General features: G+C 43.5%; 1 protein-coding gene across 4 annotated transcripts in view; it reads right to left on the bottom strand.

Moving 5' to 3' along the window:
• Nucleotides 1-247: 247 nt before the first annotated feature.
• dip2ba (DIP2 acetate--CoA ligase B (putative)a) overlaps nucleotides 248-14,630 on the bottom strand; it is a 69,354-nt gene continuing 54,971 nt past the window's right edge. For all 4 annotated transcript variants that reach the window (XM_086048072.1, XM_086048090.1, XM_086048082.1 and 1 more), the window contains 10 exons: nucleotides 14,469-14,578; nucleotides 11,423-11,553; nucleotides 11,183-11,351; nucleotides 9,115-9,285; nucleotides 8,941-9,002; nucleotides 8,812-8,869; nucleotides 8,661-8,735; nucleotides 5,371-5,545; nucleotides 5,183-5,306; nucleotides 248-3,418 (listed from right to left, as the gene is read on the bottom strand). In XM_086048072.1, the coding sequence (XP_085904198.1) occupies nucleotides 3,166-3,418; nucleotides 5,183-5,306; nucleotides 5,371-5,545; nucleotides 8,661-8,735; nucleotides 8,812-8,869; nucleotides 8,941-9,002; nucleotides 9,115-9,285; nucleotides 11,183-11,351; nucleotides 11,423-11,553; nucleotides 14,469-14,578 (1,328 nt within the window). In that variant the 3' untranslated portion in view covers nucleotides 248-3,165. The remainder of the gene's footprint in view (nucleotides 3,419-5,182; nucleotides 5,307-5,370; nucleotides 5,546-8,660; nucleotides 8,736-8,811; nucleotides 8,870-8,940; nucleotides 9,003-9,114; nucleotides 9,286-11,182; nucleotides 11,352-11,422; nucleotides 11,554-14,468; nucleotides 14,579-14,630) is intronic.

Genomic DNA, 14,630 nt, shown 5'->3' with positions numbered 1-14,630 from the left:
TCGCCAATGCATAGTGGAGACAAGTCATTATTGAGGTATACATTGTAGGCCCTTGGCTTCCTCATGACACCAAAAGCACATACATGTCCATGTACATCAGCCTGTGCTTGGAATTACTTTGGAGATATTGGATGAATGTGAATGAAGACAATCCCTTGTAAAACACAGTGATGAACAGCAATGTATGAGCATCCAGACACCGGTGGAGGACATTTTCACATCCCTAATAGAATAGCACCGAAAGAGGTCGACGTTAAATTATAAAACTTTATTAAAAACTTTTAAGAGTTACAACAGAAGAATAGTCACAAAGTGGCTCAAATGCTTCACTTTTCCATGAGTGCTTCTCACGTGTCTGTTGCATACATGTCAATCAATGCAGTGTGAAAAAGAGCAATTAAAACCCTATAAGATACTGGGTATTAAATTCAATAGTTGGGTGAAAAGGGTTCAATTACAGTGGAGGCGACAAAAATAAAAACAAATCAAATCATTAAAAATGAGTTTGCATTTTCTGATAAAAAAAAAAAAAAAAATCAGCATAAAAGCCAATCACTCACGCACTCGAACACACGCGACACTCAAACACTCACATTGGGAAAAGTGCATGGTGTTCCTGCCAGAATTATGTAATAAACGTCTTATGGGGTTTTTTTTTGTAAATGAAAGCAGAAAAATGCCGTCAAGTATGAAAGATCAGTCGAGTCTCATCGACTATTTGCATGTACACAATAATACCAGTGATAACAGTATTTGACCTAAAATACAGAATACACATCGACATCCTTACCCTCATTGATTCCCTACATCTTTGTTCATTGATCTATCTATCTCTATAACTTGCTTACTACTAGCACTTTGCTGTTCCTACCTTGTTTTCAGTGTTAGACATTCAGTTAGCGTTGGACTATGCGATGACGGCATGAGCGAGAACTATAAACAGCGTGGTTCGAGGAGCTTCAAATGAAGAGTTCCGCGGGTTTTAATAAGGCAAAAAGTTGTGTCCTCACTCGCTCATGTCTTCGTGATGTGACGCCGTCGTCCATTGTGTCACCATTGAGCTTTTTTTGTGAAAAGGCACGGCCCTGCCTTCTAACAAGCAAACTATTTGACCAGCATGACAGCGCTGATGGGACAGACTCTAAACGACTCTGAGGACAATGCAAGAATGTGCTATTTGAGAACAGTCATTCTCATATGGTGTCAAAACAACAACAACAAAAAAAAATGATTTTGAGACTTGAAGTTGCTTTTACTTTGAAATGCTGGCATGGTAATGTCCAAGTTTTTTTTTTTTTAGTACACTGAGGATTAAAAGTCATTTGATGTACAGTACAGTCATGTGTGGGTCTTTTTGTAATCGGTCATTTGTGATGTTTCTTCTTGCTTAGTGCAATTTCACTGCCCTTAATAAATGGTATGTAACATACTTTTCCCATGCTGTTAGACATTCTGTATTTGTGTTAAAAATGTCATATTGTCATGTATTTCAAGACTATTTGAACTGAAATAAAAATGTGCTCAGTTTAGACTTTAACAAGAGACCAGTTGAGAAGACCTGCTCTCGAGTGCACCAGGTTAAGCGTGAGCCATTAAGGTCCACACAAACATGGATATTTAAAAGAATGTAAATAAAGTATATTTTCCGAGCTGCAGGATTTTTTGACAATTTACATCCACAGCACACCTATCAAGTGTGAAATTAAACAAACAAGTAACTTTTTTGTTAGCTGCCTCTTTCCCAAAATGTGTCTCTGAGCAAGCCCTTTCAAACTTTGAAGACTTGTGACCTATCAGTACAGCTAATTTGCATAATTCCGTCCCCACGCTGAGTCTCTCTGCCCAGGACTGGGAAGCTAGGCTGTCTGAAGATCCATCATTTTTAAGCCACGGTTGGAGTTCAGCCGCTCGACTACATAGAAGCATTACTGTTTCAAGCCAAAAGGGAAGCAGACGCTGCAGATCAGCGTTAGTTAATGTTAACTTATGCTAACTAGCGCATACTCAAAAGTCCTGCTTAGTTGTTGACGGGGGGGGGGTGAATTCATGTTTGTAGATGTGTCCACTCTACTAACTGACAAATGTAATTTGGCAATTTGGTGATTAAGTGCTACCTCCACCAGTGAAGACACAAATGATGCTTTTACTTTGGAAACAAATAGCCGCTCATCTTGTCACAGTGCACAAGCCCCGCCCCTGGTCATCATGGTGACAAGGGCCCTACTCGATTGACCCAGCGGGTAAAGGGAGGAGCTGCAACTACGGCTCACTTACATGGGAGGAGAAAACAGGTTCATTTCACCGAGGCAAAAATAGGTGTGTAAAGTGTGATGTAATTCTTTAAGCTTAAGGTATTTTGATGAAAGCATGTCACTGGAATGTTATTCAGACACCTGGGAATAGCAAAACATGTCTACTTTAACGGCATATATTTTTGTAAATATCCGTGTGGGTGTGTACGTGGTCTTAACGTGCTGTCCTACTAAAGGCTCTTTTTTGTGCAAGATTTGTGCAGAAATTCCCCCAATTTGTGCTGTCAAATGAAAACCCTGCTTAATTATTAATTCATTGTTGTGTCGGCTATTGCCAGCGGGCTACAGCAGGAGAGGATTTTCTTTTTTTTTTTGGTTGTCTTGATAGGACATGAAAAAGAGCAGCTAAATGGTCACAAAGCCAATTAGCCCTCATCTTTCCTCTTCTCCTGACAGTCTTCAAGTGCATTTTCAGGACGTTTTGTAACATACGCTGCCATTGTGCACATACCAGGATACCCCCTGCTGGCGGCATGTGTTAATACTGAAGCGGAGGTTTGTCCCTGGGACATCACCAAATGTGGAAGGAAAAGCGCGTTCCCTTTGCGGCAGGCCAGACAGGAAGTGGACTCCGAGGTGCGAGGACTTAAAGTGCAAAGGGGAGGAGGAAAGTTCCACCTCTTCTCGGTAGTTCCAGTCAGTGTGCCTCCCTGCTACTGAGAAGTAAGTAAGGGTTCTTTATGAGTGTGTAGGGGGAATAAACAAATTAAAAAAAAAAAAAAGTCTGGATGGACTGTTTACATGTAAAGCGATGAATGGATGGGAGAATGCAAGCAATTCAAAAAGATGATTAATGAAGGAGACGAAGGAAGCCCGCGTTTGATTGCTCGTAACGTTCTTCTCCCTCAGATCATCACATGTTGTAGGCCACATAGATGGGGTCAAGCTGGTCGGCCAGGAAGGAGTCGCGCAGGTGCATCCGCTGCTTCTCCCCTCGGGAGTTGATGGGGATCACGCCCGGGTCCACGATGACCACAACGCCCACGATGAGGTGGTGCTCCTCAAGAACCACGTTGGTGACGAGAGGAACCAGGTCCAAAGCCTCCTGCTCGGAGCCGCTCAGCTCGGCCACCACCACCAGTAGGTTGGTCCAGGTGAACACGGCGCTGGGGAGAACACACATGCAACTCTGACGTTAGGGAGGACTTGGCATCTAAGCACACTTGAAATTCCACCTGCAGTTTCTGGAAGAATAAGCCTCCAAAGGAGAAATAATTTGTGTGCGTAGCAGAAGAATATTGTCATTTTGTCACTTCTATCGACGCACCAAAGATATTAGCCAAAGATATGTCAAAAATAAGGCAAAGCTATCACCCATTACCTTGCCCTCTTCATAGATCCACGGGGCGAATCCGTAATATGCGAGAATCAGTAGAAAGCTGACTATTTCCTTTTGTTACTTTTCATTGTAATCATTTTTTTGTCATTATGAGCTAAAATTAGGCTGGAAATCCTTGTTTTAAAATGAAATGCATGCAATGCTTGTGATAATCATTTCACCAGTGGCTGCAAGGATCGTTTTCAGTAGTCACTCCGGATCATGGGTCTGAAACTCGTGGCCCCACATATTTTGTGGCCCGCAAGACGATATGAAAATTAAATGTTGATGCAGCCTGCCCCTACATGAATGGCAGTTTACCACGTTGTGTGTGGAAAATTGCTTTTAGTGTATATGTGTTTTTAGTGCGATTCTGTGCTGTCCAGCTACACTAACTTGGACTTGACACCCGCGTCACCAGCGAGTAGGCTGACTGAGAGCTAAAAACTCAGCCCGCATCCTCAAGCACCATCCTTTGAAGGCTGGATGAGTGAGGGTTTACGGATGGACACTAGCGTAACCGCGCACATCCGTCATAGAATTACAACATCTTGGTTTTAAAGGAGCATGTTTGAAGTGGAGATGGATGAAGCCAATGTTTCTGGCACTCATGCGCTCGCCCCGGGCATCAACTGTGCTTTGCATACGCTACTGCGACATACGGAATTTTCCTTTTATTTCCCCATGAGTGGAAACGGGCTCATTTGTTTGAAAGTTGATGGCGATATGATTGCCATTATGCGCTTTTATTTCCATCATGATGAATGTGCAAATTGATGACCAACACCGATGTTCTGTTAAACATGTCACCGAAGGGAAACGACCTCCGAAGAGCCACTCAGCCAGCTCCCGTCTGCGTCCCGTCCAGACTGGAGCCTATCCGATTTGGTTGTATAGTCAATGGAACATCTCTGTTGGCCAGGACATAGTGTTGAATCCAATATACAAAATAAATGCCAGTAAGTAACACCTCCATGGCTGCATCCCATGGTTTGTATGCAATCAAATAAATAATGGTGTGACACTGTCTCTGCGGAAAATTCTTTTTAAGATGAGACTGAGTCCGAATATGAGGGTGTGCTACGTTGACTTAGCAAGGGAAAGGTCTTGGAAGAGAGATTTGGAGTTAAGGGCAGAAGGCGTATTCACTACGGAGTCTGTACTACAGGGGGCAGGAGTGAGCAGTGGCTCCTTTGCATCAGAATGCACCACCCTCTAAAAGTGAGCACTTTTAACCAGAATGTTACAACTGGATATTAAGTGTGCGGTAATTACTTATCTTTCGTGTATTTTTACTGCAGAATAACAGATATGCATTTCGAAGCCACCTGGAAACAGTTTTAAATTGTGAGCAATATGTCTCCTTTAAGGTAGTGTTTCAGATTTTCAATTTTTCTAACGTAATATTTTTACACATTAAAGTTTGCCATAAACCTGTATTATTGTTTTGTTTAAGGTCACCACTACATTGAACTCAAAACGTCATATTTGAATTCTATAGTGTCAAGCACGCGGCTTCAACTGGACCATGCGAGCATGTACATCAGCTCACCTCTCTGCGATGCTGCGGTGAGCCCGAGAAACGGACGTCTCAATGTCGATGGGGTGGTAACGTAAGCCCCTTAGTTCCAGCGTCTCATCCAGGGAGCCCACTACAAATAAGGCATCATGGCGATCTGCAGCAGGAAAGCAAAAAGTCATTAACAGTTTCACACCCCTTGTTTAAAAACAGCAGCTGACCTCCACTAGCATCCAGGAGCTCGGTTCTCTTGATGAAGCCCAAGTAGCCTGTCCTGGCCCACAGTGTGTTGGGATCCCCAAAGCTGAGTCTGGTGTTGAAGTGGTCCGCCTGCAGGCTCTCCTCGCCGTAGATGGTGTAGTAGCCACTCGCACTGTGGGGACTGTTCACCCAGATCTACACAAACACGTACACAAACATACGCACACAAACTGACTTAGTTTTGACTCGCAAAGTCAGGCAGATAACATAAATATCATCAAAAAGAAAGGTATCGCAGTTGTTAAGTCACAAATCCAGTAAATTTGTGTAATAAATAAACAAACACGTCAATAAATAAATAAATAATGAAATTCCAGACCTGGCGTCACCAACCTTTTACACTCAAAGAGCCATTTCGACCCGGTTTCCACGGAAAAGAAAACACTAAGAGCCGCAAACACTTTTTGACATGTAAAATGAAGATGTATATAAGAAATCCCATGCAGTCCATCCATGTTTCAGAAATTGTTATTTTATCTATTAAATGAACACATTTTGAACTCTTACAAAAAAAGCGCAGAGTTGAAGGTCTCTTTCAAATGATTTAAAAAGCTGAACTTAAATTATCCATCTAGCAAACAAAAATGCCTGAATTTAAAAATACGGTGAGAAAAAAAGAGCACCATTTCACTGAACAATGAAAATAAATATGTGCAAAATAATTGCCTGAATATTTATTTATTTGATCTGGTTAGTGGAACTTCCTTTGCACACATGCAGCGTCTGCAAATCAGGGCTGGGAAGTCATTTTCACCTTTACGCAGGGCTGTAAACTGCCGTCTTTTTAAGAAAAATTATTTTTTTTTGTGTGTGTAAGCGTTCATATTACACTATAAATGAGACCTCGGTCTCTTTTCTTGTGTGAACATAATTGCGCCCCTAAAGTGACCCGCACACGCAGAATAAGAGAGGGCCCAGGTCACTCACGACGTGTTGACGGAAGTAAATGTGATACAGCGTGTCGGGGCATTTTGACAGTGGAGCGATTCGGTCAGAGGCAGAAATACAGTATTTTGGGGAAATGATGAGGCGAGGCTTTTTCGATCTCATTTCATGGAGTCACTAAAGATGACATCACATCATACCGCGCGTAAAGAATGAGGGGATCGAGCCGTGGCTGAATTTCACTATAAATGTCCACTTTATGCTTCATGTTTCAAGTGGAATTAAATTAAAGTCAATACTGTTACTGAAAACAACTGCAGCCGATCTCCCACTGTCAGCACTGATCCCTCCGCGGGTGCGGAGCGCATTTTGGGCTCCTGACGTCTCGTTGGATGTATGCTACCTGGAGGTTGACTGCGGGCGCCTTGCAAAAAAAAAATCAGATAGGTATCCAATAGGGCTGTCCCAAACGATTATTTTCCTCCCGATCAATCTATCAACTATTTTTACGATTAGTTGATTAGTCTAACAATTAATTTTTTGACTAATCTAGCGATTATTTTGGAGTCAACGATTATTAATTTACAAAAACACTTCTGAACTTTTGAAAATCCTTTGTTTATTAAAGTAAAAAAAAAAAAAACATTTGAAATTGAATGAACACTAACATCTCTTTTAGGCAAGCACCATGACGTGTGAACATGAAAGAGGTATTTGTCAATGAAACAATGTGTGAGCGCATGTTAAACACCCCAAATAAAACAATTAATAAGAATAAATAATTAAAAATGAAATAACTCTTAAATAAACACAAAGTCCAATGAGGAGCACCCTCCACAATTGCAAAGTGCCTCATGTCCCGGACAATCATTTTAAGGATACTTTGTGTGAGTTCAAATGTTCTTTCTGGTGTGCATTCCTCTTTTTTGTGGGGGAACAGATAAGAGCAGATATTGAAATATCACAATGATTTTGAAAAGGCGCACATTATATATTAGTGCAGTCACGGACTATGGTAAGCAGGCCAGGGTTTCATCTCGTTTTTTGCTTTTGTTTTCTAAGCAGCGGGAGCAGGACATCTCCTAATTACGAGGTGCATGCTCTGCTGCGCCCAGAGTCTGCACTGAGACAGTGAGACCGAGAGCTTTCCGGAGCAGCAGCGGAGTAGATGTATACACAGATGTCGCATGTTATTGTTTCTGGATACATAAAGAAACGGAAGCAGTAACGTTACCTACAAGCACCAACACAGTGTGACTGGAGTGAAATAGCTAACGTTAGCCCCATGATGCGCAAAGCTGAAACACAACATTGTGTAATTTTGACTGCAACCCGTTGTTTTGAGAAATGAAACTTAATGATGCACGTTAAGATGTCGCACATAACAGCAACTTCAGTAAAACCGTGTCATATTAGTTAGTAGTTACTTATATTAACTTGGGATTCTCTAGCTTTTTGCTTTCTGTCGTCTTCCAGCAGCACCTGGGTGACGTCGCTTCAGGTGTTTGGTCATCGCTAATGTGCTCCGCCAACTCGGCTTTACAACTGATAGAGACGACCAACTCGTTTGACTTTTAGTTGAAATATGTCCATACTTTGGACTTTCTTGTCCGCTTTTTTAGCTGATTCGTATTACCGCTCTGCTCTTCCCCGCCTGAAACGCAGTCCTCCGGGATCCGGAGACTCCGCCATTTCGCTGCTCTTTCTTTTCTGCTGTGCACACTTGTTTACAACTGAAAGTATGCACGTGTTGACGCATTTACGTCATTAATACTCGACGGTATGTGTGGGCCGACGTATTCGCGTTATCGGTGATGTCGACTATGGCGACTAGTCGGTTATCCAATATAGGATACCATATGAAAGTGGCCAAAAACTTTGACTTACTAACAAGAAATGATGCATGTTTTTGAGACAAATAACATGCACTTCAATCGGACCCTTAGAAGTTATTTTTTCCAAGCCACGCAGAGCTGCAACATTAGGATGAAAAAGCCGCTAGTGGCTCCGGAGCCACGGGTTGCCGACCCCTGTTCTAGACCATAAATATAAAACAATCCAAAGAAAAACAAAACTAGTTCACTGCGTGCCATCTGAACCCTTGAAACACACAATGTTGTGAAGATAGTAGTCCAAAGACCCGGTGTAATGATGAATGAGCAGGGGCAATAAACCTCTATAAACATCCCTCTTTTTTTTTATGTTAAATGAAATCACTGATGTCACCACCCATGACACACTAACTTTCTATCCCATGTAACAAACATACGGCAGGTACCATGTCTACAGCTTCACTCCATGCGCCTTCTTGTCAAACATTACAACTTGACGGAATCAAATAGACAACAGCAAATCAATATCTTACTTCGCCAAGGTGAGAGTCTCCCAGAGGTCCTCGGGTTTCTGGGTTGACGATGATGACTCGGACCCCCGGTAGAATCTTCAAGCACAACACAATTGGCGTTTAGCTGCTGCGTCTGCGTCATGGTGCAAATCAATCAATAATCAACACTCACAGTGCCCGACTCCATGAGCGGAAGACTCTGTGGCGCTCCCCGTTCCACCAGCCTCACCCTTAGTGACACAGACACGTTTTCACAACGCTGTCACCCGAAAAATGTCACAATAGTAGTGTTGAGGCCTACCTGTCATGACGCAATGACTTCATGTCAACGTAGACGGTGGAGGGGTCTGGTCCAGCCGTGCCCTGCAACACAGCCACAGAACCCAATAGGAAGGACACATGTGGACAGCTATTAAGTACACAAACCTTCAAGGAATGAATGAATAAATGAATGAATGAATGTCAAAATACCCACCTGCATACAGATGGCCAGGTTGACCCTGGAGCCAAATGCGGTACTGACGGCTCGTGACGACAGGCCGACATCTTTGAAGAGCTTGGAGAAGGACTGCGTGAGGGCAAGTCGGGGCCGCTCCTCAGCTATCACCACGCAGCTGCGCACGCATGACAAATTGACACCACGCGCCTGCAAACACACACACACACACAGGCACAAAATTGCAATCTTGTCTTTGACAGAAACATGATATTTCTGAACTACCAGTGAAACATGGACAGAATAATGTATGCACAGTTGTGGACAACCACATTTATCGCACAGGCACCATCCAATCATCTGTGATACTGTGTGTGTCAAATATTTTGACCACAAGAAGTTGTTCAACAAAACTGTTTTGCTTTCTTCTTGCAAATACACGGATGGGCTACAACTTTCTGACAACCTGCGCCATCCTGGCTTACCAACTGGGATGATGAAGGAAAATAAATGCCTTCCATGTTGTCCATCTTTGTAGGATGCCTGCTTCCTACTAGAGCTCATTTGGGCAAATTCACAAGAAGGAGTTTGTCAAAACTCGAGCCCTGTAATTTGTCTAAAATGGCCAATGGCTTCCAGCCAAAACGGCACACTTGCTTTTCAATTTGGGGCATGGGTCCTTGGGACCTTTGCCTACACCCAGTTATGAGAGAGATGTTCACCCACATCTACTGGCAGTAAGTCGATGTTGTTTCCAGTGAGGGTTGGACTCTGCCAAGCCTGCCTTTTGTCAACAATTCTGTTCATCACGTTTATGGACAAAATTTCTAGGCGCAGCTGAGGCGCCGAGGGCGTCTCGGTTTGGTGGTCTCAGTGTTACATCTCTGCTTTTTGCAGATGATGTGGTACTGTTGGCTTCTTCAAGAGGCAATCGTCAACTGCTACTGAGCGGTTCGCAGCAGAGTATGAAGCAGTTGCGATGAAAATCAGCACCTACACATCTGAGACCATGGTCCTCAGTCGGAAAAGGATGGAGTGCTCTTTCTGGGTCGGGGATGAGATCCTGCCCCAAGTGGAGATGTTCAAGTATCTTGGGGTCTTGTTCACAAGGGAGGGGAAGATGGAGTGGCAGATCGAGAGCCGGATAGGTGCAGTGACTCTGTATCGGTCCTTTGTGATGAGCCGAAAGGCGAAGCTCTCGATTTACCGGTCGGTTCCAACCCTCACCTAGTAATGACTTACTAGCATATATGCACATCAAGTGCTGTTAAACGTCTCTGAAGAATGTGAATGCTGATCACCGAATTTGCACTTTATTTAAGTTCGAGCTGTGGGTCGTGACCGAAAGATCCCAGATACAAGCGGTTGAAATGAGTTTTCTCCGCAGGGTCAGCGGGTTCTCCCTTAGCGGTAAAGAGAGAAGCTCGGTCATCCGTGAGGGGCTCAGTGCACCTCCACATTGAGAGAAGCCAGATGAGGTGGCTCGGGCTCTTGTCAGGATGCCACCTGGACGCCTCCCTGGTGAGGTGTTCTGAGCATGTCCCTTTGGCAGCAGTCCCGAGGACAACCCAGGACACGCTGGAGAGACTATGTCTCCTGGCTGGCTTGGGAACGCTTCGGGATCTCCCAGGAGGAGCTGGACGCTGTGGCTGGGGAGGGGGAAGTCTGGGCTTCCCTGCTTAAGCTGCTGCCCCCGCGACTCGACCTCGGATAAACGGATGATGACAATGTTCACCCACTATCGTGTTGATCAGCGAGACTGCTGTCAGAGTCAAATTTTGTGAGTGCTATTGAAGGGTCGTGGTAGGCACCACCTCCATTTTCACTGGAAGATACGTGCTTGCAAGAACTGGTGCGCTTTCAGGCACATTGAGGCCCCGCAAAAGGTGCTCCAATTGTAAGAACAAGAACAATGAACACATTCATTCCCAACCATTACCTAAACACAACAACAAGAGCTCGATTAGTTGCGTAAAACCAAACGAGACCAACACGTCATGACATTAAATAAGTGATTTTTCCAGACAGGACTCTTTTGTGTGAAATAAATATGTTTCACAAAGACAGAAAAGACAATGGAGAACTTTTAAGTGTTTTGCACTCCAACCTTCAGCAGCTCCGTCTGTGTCCCGAGGCCTTTGGTGCAGAGCTCCATGACCGAGTAGGAGCAGAAGGTGTCTCGGATTTTGTACTGACTGAGTGTGCTCAGCCACAGAGGAAGCGAGCTCTCTAGCTCCAGGGGAGGGATGAGGATCGACTGGTGACCTGAGTAAACACTGCACGCCACAAACCGTCACTTTCGCAACAATTGCACTGCTTGTTGTCATCGATGCACCTTCTTACATACCTAGAGAGGCACCACAGGACAAAGCCTAGGCCGCAGTATGGGTCCAGGCAGATGGCTATTTGGCGTGAGGAGTAGAGCTCACACTGAAGCTTGATGGAACGACACAGAGTGCTGACTGCAGCATGAGACATCTGATAACAAAATGGGACAGCACTTCTTTAAATATCGCTCGGCGTCAACAACAAACACCACATTGAGTGTGAGATACTACACACAAGGAAAACAGTCGGGCGACATACAGTGCCACCTTGAAGTCTGAACCATGTGTTCCGCATTGCAACACTCACCCAACTTCCATTTGCTTGACTTTCGAAACAGTCTTAACAATTAACAATGTAAAAAAGCTTAACATCACGTGAGATGTCAGAAAACCGCGATCAATCATCACCAAAATTTTTGTGAACAACCCTACTTATGGCAACTTCAACCACTGCAAGTATTAGAGCGATTGTCCCAATATTTGGGATTTTATGAGCGTTAACGTCTTCCTCTCCACAGCTACAGCTTAATGTCGTTTCATGATTGTTGGGATAATTTCAGATCTTGAAATTTAATTGCTCTAAATGGGAAATGTTGTCGTGGCCAAGTGGCTACCATGCAGTGGGAAGTAGTGAGTTTGGCTGGCTCCTATGTCCGCTTGAAGCTAAAAAAGACTCTGTCCAAACTCTTAACAAAACGCGACCCACTTTATTACTGTGTAGCTTAGGGGTCGGCATGTGAGCTATAAAAAAAAAAATCTTGATATTTTTTCAAAAAACTCAACGATAATTTGATGATATTCTACAAAAAAAAAAACATTGTAAATCTGCACTTACTTCAGAGAACAATTATGGATGTACAGAGTTTGTAAACAACAGCTCTTATTTATCATTTTAAAATGCGGCATACATCTGCAAAACATTATACAACAATATCCTGAGGGGAAAAGCCGAAAGGATAACAACATTCTGTGGCTAAATTTAACAATGACGAACTTCAAATTATGCCTAGACTGTATGGTGTTTTTATTGATTTTTGTGAACATTTATGTGAACTGAATGTCTCCTATTATTCCCCAATGACAGATATCAGCACATTTTGAGCTGCAGTAAGTACGGGTCTACCACTGTCAACTGAGAATGAGAAAAGGTGTTAATTACAGCAGTCAGAATGAAAACAGAAAGTTTTATTTGATATATGGTGATTTATGCCATATGCGTCACCCTAGAATACAGGTATGTCATTTGTGGAGGGTCCTTAACAGAGACAGTAAGCGAGATACAATGTCTAGCGCTGTTATTACGTTTGTAGTGACAACAAATTCAGCCACAATGTTTTGACAGATAGTTACTGAAGTTTTCCTACACATACTCCATGTGATACAGACGCAAATGTAATTATGATGCGGACTACGAGCGTGTAAGGTGACTTAAGAAAATATCGAACATCCTGTCAAGTTTAACGTGCTCACATAAAGTAATGTTATGCTGGTGGCCTCGTTAGTTATGTTTCGCCAACGTTTACTTGCTTTGACAATGGTACAGTGCATGCCGGCTGCCTCCTGACACATCAAGTGCTGTTAAACGTCTCTGAAGAATGTGAATGCTGATCATCGAATTTGCACGAAATCTGAAGAAATAAGTTAAAAACTTTGACTTTATAAGTAGACATGATACTCGTTTTTGATGTTGCAACTCAGAGAAACAGAGAGCTGCAGTGTTGTTTTTTAAACAGGTCTTTTATTTTTCAAACTAGCAAGAGTACAAGCACTCTCTCTTGCACACTGTGCCTTCACTGCTGGAGTCGGCTCGAGAGGCGTTCAAAGCCTGCCTCAGAAAAACGTCAATCATTGATACCTTCAATGGCAATGGGAAAAATCAGCGATACGCAACAACACAGAAAACCCAGCAAAATAAATTACATGGGGGTGTTTGTGAATCAATAGCAAGGCAATCACTTACTTTAATATCGTCATGAACACAATTCTGAACCAATCTAGTCTCCCACATTGAGACTATTGGGTTATCTGTGTTGTCGTGACGTTTGTGTTTTGCTAAGCTGTGTTGTTTCCGAGGTTCCTGAATGCATCACGCAATTCAGGATAGGATGGGATTGTGTGCGAGTAAGTGAGGAATGAGCAGACGGCAAGAGGGACGAAGAGATCAGTGTGTAATTACGACTGAACTGTTGTTGCGGCGTAGTCGGCGTGTTGGAATAATAAAAAGGGAGATAACTAAGCTACGATTGAGGTCGTGGATTTGGAAGGCATTAAGATACTCTTTAAACAGACACTTATAATTTATTTTCCCAAGTCACACAGAGCCGCAACATAAGGATGAAAGAGCCGCATGCGGCTCCGTAGCCGCGGGTTGCCGACCCCTGAGCTAGACACACACAGAGTTACTGCTTGCTTGATGCAGGTTGAAATGAGGTCTAGTGAGCAGAGCTGGGCAACGCCTAAGCGCCACCGAGTTCCTGTCTGCATTTTTAAACGACCCACGTTGTCCCAGTCCGTCCCTCATCGGCGACAGCCAATCGGCATCAAGAATGTAATCTTCAAATCACACGCAAGCACCGCACGAGCAGACATGCCGCCAAACAAAGAAAAAATATCAAACAAAAACAACAGACACACACACACACACACACACACGCACAGTGTGGTGATCTGTGGATTAAAACCAATATGGGGCACATGTCATTGCGTCTGTGGACCGCAAGGTACACAACACTCTTTTATTTTTTCCTTACTCGGCCGCGTGTCAGGAGTGCGGCGCCTGCGCATTACGTGGAACAGGTTAAGTCCAGATGGGACCACGCGGGTCGTTTAAATATGCAGACGGGAACTCGGTGGCGGTTAGGCGATGCCCAGCTCTGCTAGTGAGGTGCAACAGCTGAGGTGTTCTGGTGTTCACAGGTGCTTTTCAGCAATACTTTGTTTATACAATATTTCCTAATTGCATAACATAGACCTTTTCAAGTTCAAGGTAGAACTTTACATGCAGGTACAGTATTGGTATCTACAGTATAAGGAATGTATTTTAATTCAAGGTGTACAAATTGTTACCTTTACTCCAGTTAACATGCCTGTGGTAGACACACTGAAGTCCAGGTAAGCCAACATCTCGGCTGTTGGGGGCTTATAGATCTGCGGTGGCCGCTTTCTGGGTAGATCATCTAAGAGGAGAACAAATAAACAAAATGTGTCCATTTACTTTCAAATATAGTG

This window comes from Filicampus tigris, chromosome 1 (genome assembly GCF_054856515.1).
Source record: "Filicampus tigris isolate MCC_2025a chromosome 1, RoL_Ftig_1.0, whole genome shotgun sequence".
Lineage (NCBI taxonomy): Eukaryota > Metazoa > Chordata > Actinopteri > Syngnathiformes > Syngnathidae > Filicampus > Filicampus tigris.
The sequence above is the reverse complement of the archived record's forward strand: the minus strand, read 5'-3'. Positions and strand labels throughout refer to the sequence as shown.